Raw genomic sequence first — 13604 nt, forward strand, 5'->3', positions numbered from 1 at the left:
TTTGTGGCAAAACATTGAACAGAGTGAACAGGAAAACCTTCTTTCATAACCAAAAAACAAACAAGACAAACTCAGCCATTAGCTCTAAGGAAAGGTTGATCAAAAAATGTATTAGCTACAGTCGTTAAAAGTCTTAACATAAATGTTATTCTGCCTAATAATTAATCCAGCACAAAGCCAGGGGTTATTCTGATAGAATTGAACATTGAGCACTGGCTAAGTCCAAGCACTGGCTAAGTCCAATGGTTACAATCAGGTGAGCTGCCAATATCAGCAAAAAGGGTTTATACTTTATATAGTGAGACATGGCAGCAATCTGCATTTGCACGGTTTTCAAGCCAAACAGAGTTAGAACAGAGTCGAAAGCGTTCACTAAGAAGAAGTGCTTCATGTGGTATGGAGAGGAATACTGACGGGTGGGCAGATCAGTTTGCTGGTGGTACACAAACCTACGGGCAGTATGTGATACTCTCTGCTTCCTAACACAGCTGCCATCTGCTTGCATAGCAAGGAAGACAAACCGCCCCAGCGTATTTTGTCTTGTCCAATAAAACTACAGATCTCCCATGCTGAAATAATAACCCATTACAAACCTTACATTTCAGGGATCCAGCTAAGGTAGTATTTAAGCAGAGTAACACATGGGACCGGTTACACATTGTGCTGCTGACAGTAAGACAGTAATCAAAATTGATATCTCAGTACAATGTAGAAAAAATATTTTAAGATTACAAGAAAGTAATGCAAAGAGCATCTCCATAATAAGACTACAGCTCACCAATAAATTGGAGACTGCGAGGATATCTCTCTTGTTGTAAAGGCACCACTGCAAATTGGAAGCGAAACAAAAATCCCCAAGTGTCCCAGAATGACTGGAAACATAAGCTACACAATAGAGTGGATCTCATTTCATTGAGAAAACCCCACAAGGTCTGCCACTGCTTAGATAATTCAAAGAGAGACCCCTGTTGCACACAAAGCTGCTATGCAGACATACCAAGAAGAGAGGAAAATCTTGTTTTATAATACCTGAGTTTACTCTGTCAGAGTTTAAGAGCACTATGAGGATAACTCAACTAGCTGGGAAATCATGTATTCATTTCGAAATTGTATTCACTGGGATATTCACATTGAGATGTACATTTCTTTTACAAATTGGTCCCATGGGGCAAGCACTGGAAACACTGCAAGAATGAAACACTAAATAAAATACACGATAATACAGAATAGTTAACTATGCATTCACAGCACATAATACAGTCTCAAAAATGCCAATATTTAAAATTAAATACAAGCAGTTGTGTCTAAGCAAAGCAAGAGTGATTAGCACCTAGATCTATCTAGGAATATCAGTAAAATAATTCAGTCTCTTCAACACCCTCAAGCTGTTTCTCAGTGTTGTAACCTGAGAGTGTAATTTTCTACATTACAAAAATAGGAATTGGGAAAAACTGACATAAAAGCTTTGAAAGTGTGGCTCCAGGTTTCACATCAGTTTAGCAAACGACACACACACACACACACACACACACGCACACCTTCACACCTAACTCTCTGAGGTGAGGCTGGAGGCTACAGTGTGTGATTACACAATTTGAGTGATAAGGACACCGCAGTCTGTGTTACATTTAACAAACTAATTACTGTGTTGGCAAGAAATTCAGGACACATTTTTTGGAAGTTTTTCCTTTTCAATATGATTATCAATTAATATATGTAATCAATTAATATATTTATATATAAACAGATTATTCTACACCAACTACAGATGTGCCCTGCAAGAATGCTAAAATACCACTAGAGGGCGCTTCGATTAGGCATCAGCAAACTGGCTGTTAAGAACCTAGTTTGTCAGCATATTGTCTTTTATAGTTGACATTCTATAGTTATAATACGTTTATTGACAGCTGAAAATGCCATCTGAGCTATTAAAACTAATTTTAAACTAGAATAAATTTACATTCACCATCCAATGGTTATTTTATATGAACCATATTGATCCTAATATCAACTGACATTAGAGTTTTACACTTATGTAATTGAAAGCCTTATTGACACCCATGCTTCTTTTAACAAGTGTTTCTTATTTAAGTACTAGCTGGCACATTGCTTACCCTTTCACATTGTTCTCTCATAAGGCATTAAATGGCAAAGGCAAGTGTAGCACAGTGTGACAGAAATGAACACAGCTGCTGATGAGTAAGTAACATGTCTGGATTGTAAGACTGATAGAGAAAAAGAATCTCAATACCAAACCCAAATACTAAATTACTGTAGATGGCAACCTTTTGGGTGCTGGTTGTTCATTGCATGACTCATTTGTTTAATGTCAAGCATTTACAGTCGATACAGTTTTGATGTTATATTTTCCCATCAATAAGCCCAGCTATGTCGCACAACCAACAATAACAAGTGCCAAATGTGCTGTTCTTCCCTCAGCTCTCACTAGATGGCAGCATCACGAATCACGGCTCCTTCTGCTGGACTTAGCACAAGGTGTTTTTTCCAGGGAGACTGGGAGTTTATTTTCACCAGTGAGAAGCAGTACTGTATTAAAACAAAATACATGTTACTATACACATGTATTCAACAATGAAAATGTGAATGCCCGCTTTAAATAATATTGTCTTTTAATCACTACTCATAAAGCGAAACAGCATACTGATGATTGAGCTTGTTTTATGGTAATGCTCTCGTTTAAAAAAAAAAAAAAATTAAAAAAGGAAAAATTACTTAAAATAAGTGGGCCTAACTAGGAATTGATGCACATGTAATACACAAGAATGTGGCAATATATCATTCATCTCTGCAAATGAGGTAAAATACTTCAACAGAAAATATTTCATGGACAACAAAATTCACAAAAAAAGGTCTTAGAGTGGGTGTGGATGTGTGTTTTGCTTCACTCAACAAGTGGCACATAGTGGTAAATATTGAATTGGATTGCACTAACAACATCATCAGTGACATGTTAGTTATACTGAAATACTTTTCACTTACTTTCCTAAGTAATTGTTAGCTCATAATAAGTGACATAAAAGAGAGATTGGAAGGCAGTACTCAGCTTTGCCCTTCTATACATGGGGTGTGTGCCTTAAAAGTTTTCTTAAAAATATTTTCTTATAAATGGCTGGGCCACTTAAGTTGTACCTCCTCTCCTTTCTGTCTCCCACAACGAAATCCTTATGGTCACCACTCTTCTGGAGTTTTTGTGTGTAGGCATTTTTTATATTTCGCCACAGCTCGCAACTCTGTTTTAAATCCTTTGTATCTTAACTGTAATAGACTTAAATCCCGCGAAAAAAAAACTCCATTCCTAATTGTAAATGTGTTTTAAATCTCGCAAGGGGAGTCTCCAAGTGAAATGTAAGAATGTGCTGCCACTCAGTAGTTAGACGGGTTTAAAGTATTCAGAACAAATCAAATGACAGATACAAGTCAGGAAGGAGGATCATTGCCCAGCTGCACTGGAAAAGGTGTTTCTTTTTTTATGGGAAAGGTGTGGTCAACATGAACTGAGTACACCTATCCACTATTTACTGGCTATACACCAATTTCATTTTTTTTATATCAGGGGTGTTTTATTGGTTAAACATGAAAATCAGAAGTCCTAATTATAGCATACAATGACACTGTGACATGCAGCACAAAGCAAAGTATTCTGAGTTTAATTGAAAGGCTCAAAGTGACAAAGATGAAAGAAGCTGTGGCGTCTCAACAAAATGTTTTTCTGAAAATTAGAAGAAAAAATGGAAGTGCTGTGGAGGTCTGTTTTATTGTTAGAAAGAGATTAAATGTGCTGCCAAACCTTTTGCAGGTGGCGAATTTGTTAAAAGTTGCATGCTTTAAAGAGCCGACATGCCCTGAAAAAACAGAACATTTTTCTAACTTCAGTCTGTCTTGCAACACGGTTGCTGAGCGAATTACCAAAATGGCAGGTAATATTAAACTGCAGCTTAAAGATTAAGTAACAGGGTTCTCCTCTAAATTACTGCAGTAATGGATACAAAAATTAAATGTGTTGCCTGTTTCACAATGTGGGCAATAATCCTTACACTATCAGTGTATTAGAGTGGACATTTTAAAAAGATCTTTGAAAAAGCCTTTAAGTTATAAGTGTAAAAATTTGTCAGGATGTTAACAATGAAAAGAAAAATGACAAGTACATTATTTAAACAGTTGTAGCAACACATGGGAAATGTAGTGTTATATTTTTCAGAACCCCGCTACTTACTGTTTATAGAAAAAGCCAAGGAGTTTTGTGCATTTTCAGTCGCCCTGGATGAGCGCACAGATGTCGTTGACACAGCACAGCTTGCAATTTTTATAATGGTAATAACACAGGACTTCAATGTTATTGAAGAGCTTTCAAGTTTATCAAGCATGAACAACACAACCACATGACAGGACATTTTTTAAACCTTCAAGAAGCCATGGAAAGTGTAGAATTCCCTTGGAAGAAACTGACTGGGATTACAACAGATGGTACACCATCTATGACTGGGAAAAAGAGTGGACTGGCTGGCAGAGTGCTGTAAAAATGTAATAAATAAATGCAGAAGTACCGGTTTTCTTACACTACATTCTGCATCAACAGGCATTATGTGAAAAAGTTGCAGAATTAGAACATGTAATGAGCATTGTTATCAAATGTGTAAATTTCATCTGCAGCAGGGCTTTGCAGCATTGATAGTTTTGTGCCTTGTTAAATTAGTTGGAATCGCAGTATGATGATTTACTATATTTTACCCGTGTACGATGGCTGAGTCGTGGGGCAATGCTGAAACAGTTCTTTCACTTGCGTTAAATAATACAGGACTTCATGTCAGAACGAGGAAAACGTCTTGTGCAGCTCAGTAATCCCCAATGGCTACTGGATCCTGCGTTTCTTGTTGACCTGGCCGAGCAAATTAACATTTAAAACAAGAAACTTCTCACCGAGCAAATGAACATTTTAAACAAGAAATTTCAAGGGCCTAAGCAGATCGTAACACTAATGGATGAAGAGGTGAGAGCTTTCAAAGCAAAGCTGAGTTTCTGGCAGCAACATGCATTGAACTAAAATTTTGTTCATGTCACTGTGTGCCGAGAGAAACCCATTTACCTGTAATTAGTCAACAGCCCCGGCCAGATCTTCAAATGGAGCCGATAGGTTTTCATGTACACTCCATTTGAACACTGTATGTTGCCAAATCCAATGACAACACATATATTAATGGTATTTAAGAAAGGTACAGCATGCTAAGAAAACAATATCATAAACTGATTTAAAAGATTGTGTCAAAACTAGAAACAAAAACAGAAGAATAAAAAGCCTACAGCAACACATTATTATTGCCCAGTGTTTGCATTTCTAATACCACCTGGTATCTTGAATACAGCTTGCTCTGCGCAGTTAGTAATTACTCACTATCAAAGGGGAATACAGACAGTTTTTTTTTTTTTTTAACATGTTTGAAAAGTAGCATGTGCATGCTGTGAACACAAGGTGGTTAACATGTCTGGCAAGTCAAATAAAAAATGTATATTCTGGGAATTACTGCTAGATTGGACAAAGCATTTGAAATGCACACTGTAGTGTAAATGGGATATCACTCTGAGCACTGCTATACAGATGAGATCCTTGGCTTATTCTGTATTATATAAAAGCTGCATCTCTGTTGCAAGTCAGTCCAAGTCAATAGGAACAACAGCATATAGTAAGTTGTCAGTTTGCAGGGGCTTCCAAAACCTCAGAAATATAGATGTTTCACAGGCCGTACAAAAGTGACGACTGTAGACCAGAACAGACTTCCCAGATTTCCACTCGCAGCATTAACTAGTTCACCATAGGTGACACAACCAGTGATTTTGGTGTGCTAAAGTTACATCAGTTCAGAGTTAAGTTCCATTTTATGGCAAAGGTTTTATACACTGTGCATTTCTGTGAACAGCCTGAGGTCACATTTTAAAGGTTGGGTTTTATTTTATTTTATTTTTCCATTTTATGTAGTTAATAATAAGGCTTTATGAAATATTCAAAGGTGAATGTTTGAATTGTGAAATTAAAAGGACTTTCCTGTGTGTGTGTGTGTTGATAAACATAATTGTGAGGGTCTGGAATCAACTCCCCAGTAATGTTGTTGAAGCTGACACCCTGGGATCCTTCAAGAAGCTGCTTGATGAGATTTTGGGATCAATAAGCTACTAACAACCAAACGAGCAAGATGGGCCGAATGGCCTCCTCTCGTTTGTAAACTTTCTTATGTTCTTATGTTCTTATAATTTTGAAAAATATACCACTTAAACATGGTCCACTTGGAAGTGTACAAAAAAGGTAACATACTGAGTCATAAAAGTCCTTAGTTAAGTACCATGCCCTACATATGAACATGTGATAAAATACGTGTGACATACAACCTTTTTCATTTTACCCCAAGTTATTCTATTTTAAATAAGCTGTATTAAAGAACACCCTTACCAAGTCCTCTCCCCGTCAAAGGTATATGAACACACAAAAGGACAGCGTATCTCTATTCCCAAGTATATACACCCACTAACCTATGCTAGTGAATGTCCTTATCATTCTCTATCGTGATTTGATAAGCGTTTCTCTATATCTAGGTATGTAGGTTAACTACGGACGCCTGTACTATCCCGCCGCCGGGAATATGAGAATATTAATTTCCAACTAGGGTGTATCATGGGATGTATTAAGCATACACTCTTTAACTACTGAACGGTAAAACATGTTTGTATCACTGTATTTAAAAGAACAATTTTTTTTTTTTTTTTTTCAAACGGTAAACATCACTTCCCATGCTTACCTGCTAAAACATAACTACATTAGCTTAGCCTACTTGGAAACGTATTGCGTTCTTTGAATTGTACTGGAAGTCATGTTGTCATTCAAAACTGTTTGTATTGCGCCTTTTTTTTCAAGCAGCACCGCGTGGCTACTAAACTAAAGTTCGTTTATTTATTTATTTTATTATGTTGTAATTAAGACAGACATTCTGCATACATATGAAAAATGTCGCTTTCTATAGTCAGAAAATAACAAGCAGCATAATCAACTACAATACCAAATGCTTACACTAACTAATCCATCTTCATGGATCCACTTCCACATTTTCCACGGGCCCACCTACAAGCGATTGTAATGATGGACGTTAGGGTACGCCAATCAGGGTCCGCAAAGCGTCAGGTTTGTGTTCGCTCCAGTTATTTAACCAATGAATGCTGAGCCCTGCCTCCGCGATGGTTACGGGCAGTCATGTTAGTGGGGTAACAAATAATACAAAAAACACCAACCAACCAACCAAACAAACACACGCACACCTGTTCATAGCATGTAATTAGACAATAGTATTGTTTAAAATATAAAAATCACATACAGACTTCAAAGCAGTCAAAAGTCTACCCAAAAATCGCATTTTAGATTAAATTCACCTCATTCTCTTAGGCTAGGGGTAAGAATAACGAGCCGCCATATTTGTTGTGGCATTCTATTGCGGATATACAGTTTATCTTACGAAAACATTTTGGCTGGAGTACAAGCAACACGGCGATAGTGTTTTAGGATGGATACGTATAAAAGGTAAACTCATTATGAGCGTTATTTATTTATTTTACTTTTCGAGTAATGTGGTAATGCTGTGGTGGAGCGTTGCCCTTGACTTTTTTTTTTAAATGGCAGATCTCACAAAACCCTAAGATGAGCGCTCAGTGCGTGCGCAGAACTCGCTACGTGCTCTGCAAGCTGCATTTTGACTATCCACCTACAATGGGAGGAAAGAGGCGAAGGGGGGGCGAGGGTGCATCAGTCACCCTGTGAAATTATCAAGAGGGCGTAACTCTAATGCGCAATGTCTTAATACTGGAGCGGAGCAAAATAGTGAAACTGTTTAAAATAATAACACATGATGATGACACGTCATAATGTACGTTTCATTAAATGTTGTATTTCTTTTATTTATTTTTATAAACCCCAAGCAGTGCACCATTGCACCGCCATTAACCCTCCTGCAGGGCCACTATATAAAAGTACACTTTGCATAGATTAAAGCTATTGCGAGAGGTACAACATGAACGGTACGTGAAACTTGCAAAATTATTACTGGCTATAACAATACACATTATGTATTAAGATAGTTAGATACAACGTCTACAGATTTGGAAATTAGTTTAACCACATCGTTTACAGATAATAGCTTTTTAATGCTACGAGAAGTAAAACGTGTTTCATTTTAATATGTTGCCGACGAATATGTGTTACTCTTATTTTACATGTTTTTGCCTTTGAACAGTCGTGTTTATTTTCAAGGTTTGTATGTCGGTGGTCACAATTGCCACTCTCCAAATCCAAATGTGGAACAACGGCCATCGAAAAACCTGATAAACCGATTAGCAGCTGAGGCCTGGTCGCAGCTCATCACACAGATGAGCCGAGAAGGTTGGATAAGGGGCGTCGCTCCTAGTTAAAAATACGATCCATTGTTCGTCATTGACAAATCAAAAGCTCGAATTTGCTAAAGCACTGACCAATAAAAGCACACCGACTCGCTTCTAGACTCCGCCCAGTACTCTATATTAAAGGTTCACCCGCCGAGTGAGTTCGCCACTGGCAGCAAATAGGCAAGTTTTGTATTATTTCAGGAAGGAATTAGTTTTTTTTGTTTTGCCATTCTGAAGACATTAAGCGTTTTAATTTAAAATGGCAGACACAAAAGTAGAAACCAGTTGTGATAGTCCCGCTAAGGTAAGAAAAAAAAAAAAAAGTAATAAGGGTTTGCTTGCTATTTTTGCTTGCTTATCGTCTGGTGATGGAAGCGTACGGATGGAGACTTTTAAGTTGCATATTTGGAAAACGTAGATTTAACATTTGTTTTATTTTAGCGACCAAACCACAAGTAGACACTAAGTATCGAGAGAATACCGTGAAGCCAAAGAAATCGAGACGTGTGCAGAGTAGGTTGCAATTTTTAAAGCGGCACAGTGAAGCTGGAAGTGTGTTTCCGAATAGAATAGCTTATTGCCCGAGGAAGGCTACACATCTGCGCGGGTTCTTTGTTTATGCTAGCGTGTCTGTTGCACTTTTGAATACACGGAAGAAGGTGAGGGGGGGAGGGACTGTGTTTATTCACATTTTACTTTTTTTTCATCAATAATCGATTTTTTTTAAATGTATGCTATGGGAACGGTTGCGTGCATGCTGTACCGCCGTCTCCTCACAGAGGACGAGCGGATATTTACCGTTCTTGGTAAAAGTAAAGGTACCGATGTGCATATTTTATTTTCTCAAACAAAACGTTTGGGTCGTGTGCACGACTCTGTTTGATGAGAGTTTTGTTGATTTCTGAAAGCAGCCCACGCTTCCTCGGAGCGGGGATTCCTTGTTTTGCCGAAGGACTGTCGGATTTACGAAAGGGGCTGGAAATACAGGTGAAAGTTCCTCATGAACTGGAGAGTGCTGTAATGGTTAAATACTGTACCGGTATATCAAACGAATTGTTTTGAAATTGGACTATCCCGGTATTTTCCCTGATCATTCACTCAGCACAGACACATTGATGTTTCAGTACTTCGTTTCGTAGCTGTTGTTGGTCCCAGCCTCTAGTTTGGTGCGGTACTAGGATTTCTGTCTTGTACGCATTTCATTTACTGGTTGAAATATTGAGTTTGATTCCATGACTATTGTGTTTAGCAGTTAAGCATCGTGAACCTTGTGTACTATTCGTTCCGTTTCTGCTTTCCCCACTTTTTTGCTCGGGTTTATTCCATTGACTAGCTTATATAGGCGAAGACCCTTGCGGCGTATGTGCTATACCCCTAAATTGAGAAGTCATTTCGAGAAGAGCTGTTCAATCTGCCTTCGCAGTGTAGGTTTTTAAGTTTTTGAAATATTTAGTTTGTTCCCTCCAAGTCTGCTTGATTTTTTTTTTTTTTTTTAAATAAATCATTTAGAACATATTGAAGATCGGCAAGATTCGTTTTAAAAACAGATTTTAATGCATGTAGGCGTCTGGATTGAGAGGTGGTGCTGGCGGCTGAATCGGCGATCGATCCACGCAGTGTTTGTTTAGAGTGGGATAAGAGAACGTGTGGGGGCGCCTCCTTTTAATGCAAAATGCTACAAGCACGCCGCTTGTAATACGAGTGGAAAGTTGCATTCCAAAAGTATGAACTGACCTAACTAGAAATGACCTGTTCTGTGACGCAAACGCCGGGCTCTTACTGCAACCTAGTTTTGTATATCTCTCGTTTTATCAGCGACGCAAAGGGCAGCGAGTCTTTGTAGAGCAGTACCGTGCAGTGCTATATGTGTTAAATGCTTGACTTTTATTAATCAGCAAATTCACTTTGTGTTATCGAATTGTGACTGGGTTGCTTTTTTTTTTTTTTTGTTGTTGTTGTTCATAGAAATATGTACGTCACATTTGATTCATTTTTCTTGCTTGTTTATTGAAAGATGTATTTCTCGTTATCTATAAAGATGCGTGTGTAATGTTTGTGGGCTTAATTTTAACAACATGCATGTAGGCTGATAGCTATTTTTTAAAGCCCAACATATTTGCGAGAATCTGTACAAGCGGGTGCCATTCTGATGGATTGCCCTATTGCCCAAGTAAGTTAAATAGGCGGCCAAATGATGTAAAAGGGGTAGTTCTGGCGTAATGTAACCGGCTTAAAGGCTAAAGATTAAAGAAAACGAGGTTTGCCCGATAAAGCAATACGTCTGTACGAGAAAGCAATGGAAGGTGTTAATCGGAGTAAATAACTTTAAAATAAGGGGTAAAAAGGCCAGTTGGGGGGGGGGGCTACGCCAAACACCTCAATCGGTATAACTGAATTAACAAAATGTGCTTTTATCCCCCGCCTGCCCCTAAGAAAAATCTAAAACCAACTCTTTGTTCTGCTTAAAGAAAAGTATTAGTGCTTTGAAACAAGCGCCGTCCTGTTCGCATGGATTGAGAGGGAACATGTCTGTTTGCGTTACACCTTCTGTTTTTCCCCTAAATCGCTATTGTCTCTTTGCACTCGAGCTAAATTAGCCAGCCTCTTTCTGGTAGTCTGCAGCGTTTGTCTCGCTGCTCATTTGCTGTTTTAACATGACTGGGCAAAGCACTCTGGGATTTGCAGTGTTTTTACCGGGCGTGTCTCGATGGAAACGTATAGTGTCTGAAACATGACCGGAACTACAATGCCCATGCTGTCTCTGCGCGACCAATGTATCGGATTGCAGCGGTTTTTTGTTACATTAAAGTGGGCGGGCCGTCAAACTGGGAAGTGGCCAATAGGGAGCCTTGGTTTGAAGTGTCACATTTCAAATGTAAGGAGAGCATGTTTTTCTGAGTATACTGGAGTGGTAAATGCTACCATTGACGACCATGAGCGTTAATATGGCAGCACAACTGTAATTGAGACATTCGTAATTGATGGTATAATCAACTGACTATGGGAAGCAAGTTTACAATTTGAAGTGTGTTTTTGTTGTTTGTTTTTTATTGGGGGGGGGGGTGTAACTTGCAGTCTGAAGTTAACATTCTTTTGTAGAGGGATCTGTGAAGTTGTGTGTTAACATGTTAAATCTGAGCATTGCTCTAATCACTACATTTTTTTTCCCCCCCTTTGTTGCAGGACCTTAAAGAAAAGAAAGAACTTGTAGAAGACAAAGAAAATGGCAAAGACAAACCTGCAAATGGAAAGGCAGTAAGTTTTTAAAAAAAAAAAAAAAAAAAAAAAAATACAACAAAAGCTTCGTCAGTGTAGATGCAAGGAGCATTGAAGAAACGTTACACACGTGGCAGTGGTATCTTGAGCCACTTTGAGATTTACATATTTATTGAAGGGTTGCACTTCCATGGAATGCCTTGACTTGCACTGCTTTCTGTGCTGAGAGTAAGAGAAAACTAATTCGCCAACCCCGTTTCTTAGGAGAGTGAGGAAAATGGCGAGCAGGAGGCAGAAAATGAGGTAGACGAGGAAGACGAGGATGAAGTTGAAGAGGAGGATGAGGAGGAAGATGAAGGAGCAGGTAGGCAAACACTAATATGAAGCCATCTTTGTTTCCAAATGAAATTGTTGTGAATTTAGTCTTGATTTGGAAGGCCGTTGTTAAATCCTAATCTGTGCTCTAGAAAGACGGTTACTTAAGATGTCTATCTGAGGCAAACTGGTAGTTTGAAGCACAATAGTTAAGCCCTACATCTGATGGGTTTCCCAAAGGTGCTAATCTTATGTGGGTCTTGCTTGGGTTAAGACCTGTAAAGGCTTATTTGAGGGTGGCGCCACCAAATGGTCAATGTTGGAATTGTAAAGCCAAAGAAGACTTCTACTTAAAGTTGAGTCTACAGAACAAGCCTGTCTTGATTCTGATGGTGCGTTAATGTTCATTTTATTGCAACTTTTGTTTTGTGCAGGTGATGATGATGAAGATGATGACGAGGTTGAGGGAGCTACAGGAAAACGGGCTGCTGAAGATGATGACGAGGTAAATGATTCCCCTGCTCTGTGTTGAACAAAGTGGTAAATGTACAGACATAGGGGAAGACAGCAGAGGTCTTGCTGTTCACTATTCTATTCTGTTCAATACAAGTGAACAGAGGCGCTAGTTTTGATGCATGTCTTAAATAGATACTGCTGTCAAGATTTAGCGTTTTATTTGCTAATCTTAATGATTTATTTTTCACTTAGTCCTTTTAACCTGTCCTGTGTGCAGCATGTTTCCTAATGTTTAACATCTCTTCTAGGATGAAGATGATGTTGAAACAAAGAAGCAGAAAACCGATGATGATGATTAGCTGCTCCCAGCATGAAACCGCTTCGCAATTCGCCTGTTGGAAAAGAGAACGTGGTTTTCATCCACAAGTAGAGAGAGCAGCATCTGTGCAAACACACCCACTGCACATTTTTTTAAGAAACTACCAAGACTTCAAGGCTCTACCTTTCTTAAATACTTTAAAGGAGAATTTGTTTGTATTTTTATTTACATTTTTATATTTTTGTATATATTGTTAGGAGGTCAGCCATTTTTAAACCGTTATCTCTCTGGTGACCAAACGGTGCTTTGAAGTTTGATGCTTCTCTAAGATAGACTTTACTTGTGGTTTGACCATGTCATGTTGTCTCGACACAAAAGTTGTAAAAAAAAAAAAAAAAAAAAAAACGGTGAGAAAATATTCAGAGCATTCCAGTAATTTTTTTGTGTATTTAGTTTAGTTGTACCATAAGTAGTTGGGTTGTATGAGATGGCAAGGCCAAAGAATTTTTTTTTTTTTTTTTTTTTTGTCTATGAAATTACTGTTTGTTGCGGCCTGTTTGTATGTGTGAAACAGTTTGTTGTCCAACAATAAACCGGAATTTTATTTTGCGGAGTTCTTGCATTCTTGTTTACATTTCCTACATCAAATTCATTTCTCGTGCATAGTGTCTGCATGCTATGCAATACATTGACTTCTTTGTCTACTTGCCTGTCAGTAGGGTTTGAAGTAAACGTGGAAAAGGTATAGTTACAAAAATAAGCCAGTCATAAAACTTCAATTTGATTCAGTCTGTATTTTATTGCACTTCAGCCTAGTAAAACATGAACCCATAATCTAGTCAGTGATCTTTAGTTCATACTG

General features: G+C 38.2%; 1 protein-coding gene across 2 annotated transcripts; it reads left to right on the top strand.

Moving 5' to 3' along the window:
- The first annotated feature begins 8598 nt into the window (after positions 1-8598).
- Positions 8599-13355, top strand: LOC121323519 (prothymosin alpha-A-like). Of its 2 annotated transcripts, none has more exons than XM_041264619.1 (5): positions 8599-8740; positions 11620-11691; positions 11917-12016; positions 12402-12472; positions 12732-13355. In XM_041264619.1, the coding sequence occupies exons 1-5, from the start codon at positions 8696-8698 to the stop codon at positions 12780-12782; spliced, it is 339 nt and encodes a 112-aa protein (XP_041120553.1). In that variant the 5' UTR covers positions 8599-8695; the 3' UTR covers positions 12783-13355. The 2 variants fall into 2 exon arrangements, with proteins under 2 accessions (XP_041120553.1, XP_041120554.1); XM_041264620.1 differs by having other exon boundaries at positions 12402-12427.
- The last annotated feature ends 249 nt before the right edge of the window (positions 13356-13604 follow it).

This window comes from Polyodon spathula, chromosome 11 (assembly GCF_017654505.1).
Source record: "Polyodon spathula isolate WHYD16114869_AA chromosome 11, ASM1765450v1, whole genome shotgun sequence".
NCBI lineage: Eukaryota > Metazoa > Chordata > Actinopteri > Acipenseriformes > Polyodontidae > Polyodon > Polyodon spathula.

Coding starts and splice junctions, on each gene's coding strand:
- LOC121323519 (XM_041264619.1), top strand. CDS start 8,696: ATGGCAGACACAAAAGTAGAAACCAGTTGTGATAGTCCCGCTAAG. Junction 8,741..11,619: donor GTTGTGATAGTCCCGCTAAG/GTAAGAAAAAAA, acceptor CCTTTGTTGCAG/GACCTTAAAGAAAAGAAAGA. Junction 12,473..12,731: donor CTGCTGAAGATGATGACGAG/GTAAATGATTCC, acceptor CATCTCTTCTAG/GATGAAGATGATGTTGAAAC.